This window comes from Pongo abelii, chromosome 16 (assembly GCF_028885655.2).
Source record: "Pongo abelii isolate AG06213 chromosome 16, NHGRI_mPonAbe1-v2.0_pri, whole genome shotgun sequence".
NCBI classification, from domain to species: domain Eukaryota; kingdom Metazoa; phylum Chordata; class Mammalia; order Primates; family Hominidae; genus Pongo; species Pongo abelii.
The window spans coordinates 63,739,609-63,750,352 of record NC_072001.2 but is presented as its reverse complement, the minus strand read 5'-3'; the positions used below and the strand labels follow the sequence as shown (position 1 = coordinate 63,750,352).

Genomic DNA, 10,744 nt, shown 5'->3' with positions numbered 1-10,744 from the left:
TAAACTTTACTCCCTGCTGCTGTTGGGGGAAGTTCCCTTCCCACGATAAAGGTTATTTCAAAAAATTCTAGAACGCTTTTGTAGTTTTCATGTGAGACAGTCTTCAAGGATTTTTTTAGAAGGTTCTAACTTCACTTTGTGAAGCCAACTCAAACATGATTAAAAAAAAACACAAACAAACAAAACAATAGTTTTCTTCAATAAAAGTTGCGGGGTGGGGGAGAAGAATTTGAGTTGGGCTATGTAATTTCAGCTTCCCTAAATAAGTCCTTTGGAAAGTGCTGGGGGGAGCAAGTGTGTGATTTTGGTCTTGGCTCACAACTTCGGAACCAACTTTTTAAAAAAATGTCTGCCGTGGATTTTGAGAACAGATTTCTTCCCCGTACGACATGTTCCCTAGCTAAGTAATAGGTCTGATGTGGCTGCCAAATTTTTCAACAACCTTTACTTTCCAAAGGAGGGTTAAATAGTTCCCTTAATAACTTGAAAGAAAAAAAAATTTCAAGGTTTACCACAGTTCTTAGTCACAGGCTAAATGTTTTCAACAGTTTTATGACTTTGAGCCTACTTAGTCTCAAGAACGTCTCCCAAGAAGAATGCAGCATAAAGGATTCAAAATGTGGTAATTCTGAAATGGAGATAGTGTTGTTTGCATCAAAGCATACATTTATGCTATCTTTATCAGGACTTCTATGCCAAATGTTGCTTAGTTCTATTTGTCACCTGCTGCCTATAAATCATCCTGAAATATCAAGGGTGCTGACTCATGAATCGCTCGTGTTTTCGTAGTTTGTGTTCATACATTTCATTCAGTTGTGTTTCAACTGTATGAAACATTTGGGGGCCATTTATAGAGAAGTAGCAGTGATTCCCTTTCTGACCTTAATGAGTACAGACACATAGGTACATTTGGTGGATGTATTTCCCCCTCACCATTAAAAGTTGTGCTTCATGGGAGGAGGAAGGGTCGTTTTCATTAAAGAGTCAACACAGAACCAATGGCCATAGCAAATTAATTGCTGTGTTGCTCATCTTACCCTCGTCTGAGTAGGCTGGCATTGCTCTCTTGTGCCTTAAATCTTTCCCACTCTGCCTATAAACATGATTGTCTCCCCTACTTAAAATAAAAAATAAGAGTCTCCTGGCATCCTGTTTAACCCTGTTTAGTTATTGTCCATGCTCCCCACTTTTACGACAGAACCTTTTAAACCAGGAGGTGATGGTTGCTGCCTCATCATTCACGGTTGCATGCCTTTGGGGTAGGTCTAGTGACACTCCTATGCAATATTAAAACTGGTCTTGCTTCCACTTCCCCATCTGAACTAAATGCCTTCCTGAGCACACTGGGAATGATGGACATTCAAAGCAGCACACACAGGGCACTTTCTAACCTATGTTATTGTTTCTTCTCTTCCAGGTATCTCAGTAACGAAGAAGACACATACATGTAAGTAATGCATTTTTTTCTGTCCAAAGTTTTCTGAAGAGTTGGAATTCGCATATGTCTGGCTGCTGTGACCCTTCAAGTATAAACTAATGTTTCAGCTGTGATCCATGGTCAACAGAGGTCATTTTTTTTTTCAATCTGTAGTGGTCGGAAGTGGCACATCTCCACCTGTTTGTACTGAGTGTGTGTTGAAGAGAGAGGCTAGAGACATATTCTGATGAATTCCAGTGTTTCAAGCCATGAAGCTTTAGAAAAATCATGAAATCTAGCCAGGAGGATCAATTACTTACTGATCACCCTTATTCTAGATCCTTCTTAGAAGAGCTGGTATGTTTCTAGGAAACATCACCTTGACTTCTTTTAAACTTTGGTCTCCTTTTCCTCACCACTAGTTCACAAATTAGGCCGTTTCGTACTCATGTCTGTGGAGCAGAGATGCTGACTGGGAATAGAGGTGCTGTCGCTCGACCACGGGCATGGCCTGCGAGGGCCCTGATAAATGGCATTGGTAGTTTGATGTGGAAACGTGTGCTGGATTTATGCTCTGTATTCATCCCACTTCTCAGGTTCAACTGCTTTCATCAATTGCCTTCATTTGAACTACACCATAAGTTACAAACTCACGTCAATGTAAGGTGTTGTGATTTGCAATCCGAGCAATGATGTTTGACTGTGCCTTGAACCTCAGGATGAAACAAGACATCATTGATGCAGGCAGTCAACTTTCACTGCAATTGACCAGCATATTATTTAGGCTTTGAATTAATGGTGTCATTAGAATTTGATGACTATTTTAGACCACGGATACATGCTACCTATGAGATATGTTTGGGCATTCTTCTAAGGCAAGCAGTGGAGATATTTATGGCACAATACAGGGACAACAAGGATGTATCCCCCAATTTTTCCTAATTACACTTTAAATTTTTTTTATTTCATGTGAAACGTTTGGGGGAAAACATCTGTATTACATCAAAGTAGTTTATCTTGTGCCTCAGTTGATTCTTGAAATCTGCTCTTGGGTTTGTCTGTCTGTCTATCTGTATTTGTAGAAAACAAAAATGAAAAAAAAAAAAAGAAAAAACCAAAAAACGTCAAATTGGATGAGAAGTTGCCTGACTCTGAGGGCCCTGTCCTGCAGTCTGTCCACGTGGCTCTCTCATGGCCTTCAATGGAATGTTTGCTTGAGGAACAATGAAAAGGTCAGGCCCGTACTAGACACATGATCCGGATGGCACCTCCATCTCTCAATGCACAGTTCCAGTTGGCTGTCCCTCCATCAGGGTAGTCTGTGACCCTTAGCTTTTTGGGGGTTGTTTTGTCGTTGTTGTTGTTCTTGTTCTTGCTGTTGTCGGTGCATAATTGAGCTCATGATGACTGAGAGATTGACAGTGCAGGAGACTGAAGTCCTCTGTATATCCGCAGGGCAGGCATGGTACAGAGCGCTTCCTTGCACAGCCTTGCCCATGAGCTCGTCCCTGGCCCGGAGGGACCCACTCTAGAGGTGGTAAGTAATTCAGTCTTTCTGCTAGCTCAGTCCTGGGCCTCTCCCCAACAGGGGCTGATGATTGTGCCTACTGTTTATGGTGGTTTGGGGTATGGACTCCTGGCCACCTGGCAATGTACAGAAAGCTACTGACTGTTTGCGTTATGACTTGGCTCTTAGATAAATGGACAAAACCACTACTTCAGCTCCACTGGACATGAACAGTACATCTCAACTAATAAGATAACATAGACAGAGATCTAGATGTTACCTAGGATACGGACAGTCCATATAAAGAGAGACATTCGAGGAACTGTCATCCCTGAGAATAATTTTCTTGGGCTATTGCAGAAACAATAACCTGTTGTCGAGTTTAAATTCATGGAGGGACTTAGATGACAGCATGAGAGTGGTGGCTAGAGAGGAAAAATTGGTGTTCCAATAACAGACACTTGAACCAGGTGGGTCTTTCCACAAAGGCTTAAAGAATTTCATCAGCTATACTGGCTTTAATGCAAAATCAAGATATAGCCACACAGGGTGGACTTTGAGTGCCTTTCTAACTATGAAAATCAGCAAGAAAATTCTTAGGCATTAAGCTTGAAGTCAATGTAGAAAGACTTAAAACTCCTTTTATATAATGGAGAGAAAGATTTGGATCAGAAATGATATTGTTTTGGTTGATGTTTACTTTCATGATTTGGGGGAGAGGGCCCAGAATAAAAATGGCCAAATGACAAAATTCGAAAGAATAGCACCTGAAAACACAGTTGACACAAAACTTTACACAAGCCAAAGAGAAATTGAATTGTCCAAGTTACATGTTAGTGAAAGTCCTCTGTGCCACTTGAACATGGAGATTGTTTTTGTCACCCAGCTCAGGAGACAACCCATCGTATTTCTGATCTTAGCATCTCCACAGGGCCCACAGCCTGTGAGGGGAAAGACAATCAATCGGTTTTTTCTCTAATAACAGTCACCCAAATGACTTCTTCTTTAGCATTTGTTGAATTTTTCTTGAAAACTGAACTGTCCTAACTTGCCTATACATTTTTTTTAATATGTTAAATTCCAGCTCCTCTTAAATCATCTTGACATCTGTTCTTCAAAAAGTTTCACTATCAGTGAAGTGTATGAATTCATTTTTGTACCGTCTCAAAACTTCCATTTTTAGCCAGGGTTCTGGAAACCTTAGTCAAGACTTGACTACATAATCATCGACAGCTGAAGTCACCCGACATTAGCAATTTCAATCTTGGTTTCCTAACTGCCCTCACGGAGAGATTGTTCAACTTACAAATTAATATGTACAGCTGCAGAATATATTATCAGACCAGAGTGTCAGCTCACAGGTACACAAGACAGAGGTGCACATACTGCAAAACGAGCCTGAATAGTTGTGACACCAGATAGTATTTTAGTCCACCTTGTTATCTGGAAAGCACAGGTATTGTTCTTTAAAAAAATAAATGTTTTGGGTGACTTGAGCCAGAAATTCCCATGAAAGGAAATTTGATTGTTAAGCTTCAGAGGAGTCCATGGACATAGTCTTTGGAGAACTCAGTTTCTCCTAAGTTCCTGAGAAGGGTACCTTAAGTGTTTGTTTTCTCTTTAGTTGGCCAGTGGGAGAAGACAAAGCTTTGGGACTTCTAGTGCTTCTCATGCCCAAATTGTTCAAGGAATTCTTATATTTGTGATGTTCTTCAATTGTTGATAGGAAATGTTGCTGTTGGTTTTTGGTGTGCAAACATAAAAGAGAGTTTTTAATATTAGATCAATTTTACACTGTGGTGTGGAATTTCAATTTACTTTTCATGGGGATTATATAGCACATGTATTTGGTTGGACCCCTTCAAGATTGTTTTGCTTTGGTGTTTCACAAGTTTGTTCTGGTCTCTTTCCTGCTGAAATAGCCACCATGCAGATAAGTATCATTTTCTTGGAATCAGCTGCTGTCTTGGTTTTTATTATTTGCCAAGGACAACGAGTTATTTCTTAATCTAATTCTTCTTGGATAGTTCTGCATTCACTACAATGTTACAAGAGGATAAATATGGAGGCGAAAAGATGCAACAAATCATCCTAGCTCTTTCCAGCTACTGGAAAGTTTAGCATCATAGAGTCCTAACCTTAGAGGACATATATCAGACAGCCACCACAACACAGACCCAAAAGATATCTGGTAGGCCCCTGAACCGTTTCCAGAGGCATCAGACCATTGCTACTTCCTTCTTTTCTCATCCTTGTTTACAGTCCTTGTACCTCTTATCCTAGCCTGCCCTGCCTGCTTTCTCCCACACTGAGGGACAGATACAAGCTTCTGAAAAGTGCAGGTTACTCAGTGGAAGCAGTCAGGAAAATGTGTCAGTTTACTCCCAACTTGAGTTGTTGATTTTCCCCAATAAAAACCCAAACAAGATACGCTTCTGAACCTTCTGAAATATTTTCATTTAACATGAATAGCCATTAAAAGATAATCTAGTACATTTTCAAATGTTTGATTGCAGCAGGCTAATACCTACAATGTAAAATTAAAGCACTGTGTTATTTATAAAAAGATTTAGTTCTCAATAGTAAAATATTTTAGCACAAATCAAAATATTTCTTTGAGAACTAATCTTTTGCATCCATTTTAAAAAGTGTTTATTGCAATCATTTAAAATGGAATAGGTTAATGTATTCACTTTTCACCCCAGAGACTTGGCTTTGAATTTGACTTAGAGAAAATTAGTTTTGAGGCCTCAACCTCCTCTCCATAGGCATTTGTTGATATCACAAAATGAACCAAACAAGTTGTCACAATTGTTGCCATTTACTCAGGAGATCCAAAAACTAGAATAACCTTATTTTCTCATTTTTTTTTCCTTTCCTTGAGGCCATACTTTTTTATTGTAGACTCTTAGCAACCCCAAACTTGGGGCTCACCCACATTGTTTTCACAGTCCAGGAAAACTCAGGAACCATTCTTGGCAAAGCTAATGGAAGGTGCTTTGGTGATATAGTTAGTAGGTTTCCGTGGCAACCCATGTGACTCACAGTGTGACTCACGGCAGTTATAATTTCTGTTGCTGGCAGGGTGTTCCATTAGGACAGATGTGAGAAGAAGCCACGCTGAAGTTCTTTTAGTAGACCTTCATCCAGATCCTGTCTGCGCATTGACAAATAGTCAGGAAAAGGGATAACCCAGTACTCACAAAGTAACTGGAAGATTCATTGCTTAGCTAACTAAGGCTACCAGCTATCTCAGACAGTAAGCTTGCTGGCAGTGGGTCATGACTAAAATACAGGTGCTGGCCTCTTAAAGGGCTAATTAAGGGACAGCTATTCATTGAGGACCTACTCTGTGCTGACAGGCTTTTTACCTTCCAGGTGTTTACAGACTAGTTGTAAGTAAAGACTAGAGGGAGACAAGATAGGGGATAGGGTGGGATAGAAGTACATAATCACATAAAACAATCTGAAAACACAAATGCCAGGTGTCCGGTTCCATAAGTCAGCTCATAACTGGAAAACAAACTAAGCTGGAAGTATGGAAGAGGAAAAGAAAACTAGAGAAAACATCCAGGATTCTCATATTGTGATCCAAGCATAAAATAGCAATAAAGCGAAAGGCAAAAATTTAACCCTGTGTGCTAAAACCTATCCCCACTGCTCATCTCCACGCATTCTTACAGAGTAACATCTATTTAGTTTCTTCAAGATCAGCCAGTCTGAGAAAGTAAAAATCCCTCTGTACTGTCTGGAAGTGTTTGCCTTGTTTAGAGTCAGCCTGCTCAGCTAGAGCCAAGCCCTCCTAAGCTTAACAGGATTTCTCTGTCTCATCATATTAAAAATAAATGGACTGCACTTGGCCCTGCCAGTCAGTTCTTCCAAAGTAGAAGATTTGCATAGTCTTAAAGCCCACAGTTCATGGTGAGGACCTGTGAACTCCATAGAAAAACTGAATTGTTACCTGAGCATTTCCATCCCAACATCCAGTTGATTCAAGTTTGCCCAGTTAGTAGACTTGAGGTTCATGAATTGCATTTGGACAAAAAGTATTTGTATTCCCACTTCATAACATAGGTTCCAAAGGGTGTGTTGAGATGGTGATTGGCTCTTTAAAATCCATAATCACTACCAGGGAGAAAACAAAAATGCCTAGCCTACCAGGGATTGGTGCGGACTTGATAGACTTATTACATACTTGATAAATGCTTAGTTAAACATGATTAGATCGATTTTTTAAAAAGCGCTAGATGTCTATGACATAAGTTTGCATTATGCTTAGTTTAATATTGACAGTAATAATGGCAGAAGTAATAGCAGTAGTACCATTACTTGTAGTAGCAGCAGCAGCAATAGCAGGAACACCACCTACCAAGCAATTTGAATATTCGAAGCATTATGTTTAATGCTTTACGTGCATTATCTAATTTAATCTGCTCATCAGCTTTATGAGCTTTGTACTACTTGCACCCGCATTTTAAATAAGAAAATGTACATGAGAGACAAGTAGCTAAGTGAAAAACCTTGTTAACTCACCCAGCTGGGCAGAGCCTGGAGTCAAAACAGACTAGATTGCCCCCTTGTGCGCATATAGGAGCCACACTGTTATCTCCAGTATCAACATTAACTAATACTTGTGGGGCACTGAGTGCTAGGCACTTCTCTAAGCACTTTCTAAGTGTTCATTTATTTATCTTTACTGCACCTTTGTGAGGTAGGTGTTGCTACTATCCCCAGTTTACAGATGAAAACCGAGGTCCAGGGTCCTACAACTAGCTAGTATGTGGTGGAGCCAGGATGTAAAGGCAATCCCCATTTTAAATGCTTTTAAAATGAAGAACTTCATTTTTCAGAGTGTTTCTTCCACTCTAAAGTATAGGAAGAAAGCCAAGTGCAACATAGTCATTCTTACAGTTGACCCAGGTTTCCTTTTACCTTACAACTATGCTACCTCCATAGGCTTCTAAGCTTGAAGAACAAACTGATTATAAGAAAGGGGAATGTTATTCCCACTATGTGAAAAAAAGTATTTAAACAAAGTAGTCTACTGGAAACTATACAGCGTTCTTACTTTATTATTTTTTTTAGAAAGGGACTCGCTCTGTTGGCCAAGCTGGAGTGTAGTGGCATGCGCATGGCTCACTGCAGCCTCAACCTCTTGGCCTCAGGAGATCCTCCTGCCTCAGCTTCCCAAGTAGCTGGGACATGCTCAGCTAATTTGTTTTTTATTTTTAGTTTTTTGTAGAGACAGGGTCTTGCTGGCTGGGCTTGGGGGCTCACCCCTGTAATCTCAGCACTTTGGGAGGCCGAGGCAGGCAGATTACCTGAGGTCAGGAGTTTGAGACCAGCCTGGCCAACATGGTGAAACTCCATCGCTACTAAAAATACAAAAATTAGTCAGGTGTGGTGGCATACGCCTGTAATCTCAGCTACTTGGGAGGCTGAGGCATGAGAATCACTTGAACCCGGGAGGCAGAGGTTGCAGTGAGCTGAGATCACGCCACTGCATTCCAGCCTGGGCGATGGAGTGAGAACCTGTCTCAAAAAAAAAAAAAAAAAAAAAAAGAGAGAGAGACAGAGTCTTGCTATGTTGCCCAGGCTGGTCTCTGAACTCTTTAGCTCAAGAGATCCTCCTGCCTCAGCCTCCCAAAGTGCTGGGATTACAGGCGTGAGCCACTGCGCCTAGCCAACCTTCTTACTTTAAATGACCATTACTTATCTTTTTAACAATTTAACTTAGTTCATCAAAGAACTGATGTCTACTTAATGTCATACAACACAACTGATTCCATAATAAAACAGTTGTTCGAAGTGGTTACTTCTGCTTCTAGGACAGCTATGTACCCCACACTAGTAATAATATATATTTTGTACAGCACAAACCCATCTTCCTCTGAAACAAAGCCTTTAACGGACATTAATGACATTTATAATAAATTTATAGTTTTTTGTTAGACCAACTTAGTAATTCATTTATAACTTTCATTGCCACAAAGCAGTACTATGATTCAGGACGCAGTGGTTTATTTGAAACCTATCCAAACCCAAAAAAACCCTGGAAGTTAACAGAATGCTCAGGAAACAGATACATATATATATATATCAATGGGATATATAAGAAAATTAACATCTAGATTTTGAGGACGTTTAAACATATCTGAACTTAGGACTGGATTTACACTTATATCAGCTTCTCTTTTTATTGCAATCTGTATGCAAAGGAATAGAAACGTAGAAGAAACAGAGATGCCAATGTGTTTAAAACAAGAAGAGAGTGATCACTCTACATTAACTTTCACTGATGACACTAAATTTTTTTTTTAATTATTATTATACTTTAGGTTTTAGGGTACATGTGCGCAATGTGCAGGTTAGTTACATATGTTTACATGTGCCATGCTGGTGCACTGCACCCACTAACTCGTCATCTAGCATTAGGTATATCTCCCAATGCTATCCCTCTCCCCTCCCCCCACCCCACAACAGTCCCCAGAGTGTGATGATCCCCTTCCTGTGGATGACACTAAATTTTTTACACTGATTTCTTTGTCAGTTCTGTGGCCAGGAAGTTAGTGCATTTGTAGTCACATGGCCCTTTGGATTATAATTGACATCCACATCTATACATTATAATGATGAAGATTTTTAAGCTATTCAATTAAATGTTTTCCTTTGACTGCCAAAATCCCTTGCAATGGAATGTTCTCCAGCCAATCCACTTCTACTTCTGGGAAAACATGTTTTTCTATGTAGGAGTGATAGCTCTTTCCCTTCTTGATTTTGTATATCTCCTAGGCATCAACTCCAGCTCCTAATGTCTTAAATAGTTAATAGCCAAGGATACTGATTAGAAGGCATATTAAGGAGTGGCCGGGCATGGGGTCTCACGCCTGTAATCCCAGCATTTTGGGAGGCCGAGATGGGCTGATCACTGAAGGTCAAGAGTTTGAGACTAGCCTAGCCAACACGGTGAAACCCCATCTTAAGTAAAAATACAAAACGTAGCTGAGTGTGGTAGTGTGCACCTGTAATCCCAGCTACTAGGGAGGCTGAGGCAGGATAATCGCTTGAACCTGGGATGCCGAAGTTGCAGTGAGCTGAGATCACAGCACTGCACTCCAGCCTGGGCAATGTAGTGGGACTCCATCTCAAAAAAAAAAACAAAAAAAAAAAGAGGTAGGATATGCTAGATTAAGATTTGGATTCAGTGGAAAGGCCTTAATCCATAAATCTTTTATTTTACATTTTCTTCTTAGAGGAAAGGGGAAGGAAATTATATGGTGGGCAATCCAGACACCTGTAATATCGGGGTCTGAGGAACAGAGGCTGGAAAGTAGACTGCAGTTCATACCTACAGAAGGATAGGGCAGGGAGCCAGGCAGATTTTCTTAGCTTAATATTTTTACATTTTTTAACCCCTGCTCTGTGCCTAACATTGTGTAAGGCACATTGCAGTATAGATAATCTAACTTATATTCCTCCCTGTCTAATAGTTTAGTCTGTATCTAGGAGAAAGGACACACACATTTGAGGAACTTTCAGTAATGAAAGAATTGCAGGAAAATGCAGGGCTATGAAATTTTGACATTTCAATGGCAAAAACCGCTATTACTTTTGCACCAACCTAATAGAGTATGTGTTTAAATGCTGTGTGAGTTGGGAACATGTGTGGTGAGCTGAGCTTGCTCTGGAAGGGTAGCAAGAATTAGGTGTGATCAGGGATGATTGTGTAGATCGGTCTGACTGGAGTAGAGTGTTAACAAGGAAAAGGGAGACCATTAAGAATGGAGAGCAGGTTTTGGCTTTCTCTCATAACCAATGTG

The 10,744-nt window shown here is 40.2% G+C and overlaps 1 protein-coding gene across 1 annotated transcript in view; it reads left to right on the top strand.

The window, feature by feature from the left end:
- Positions 1 to 10,744, top strand: part of RORA (RAR related orphan receptor A) — a 736,081-nt gene that overhangs the window by 543,180 nt on the left and 182,157 nt on the right. The window contains exon 2 of the mRNA XM_054531578.1: positions 1,418 to 1,447. Coding sequence (XP_054387553.1) covers positions 1,418 to 1,447 — 30 coding nt within the window. The remainder of the gene's footprint in view (positions 1 to 1,417; positions 1,448 to 10,744) is intronic.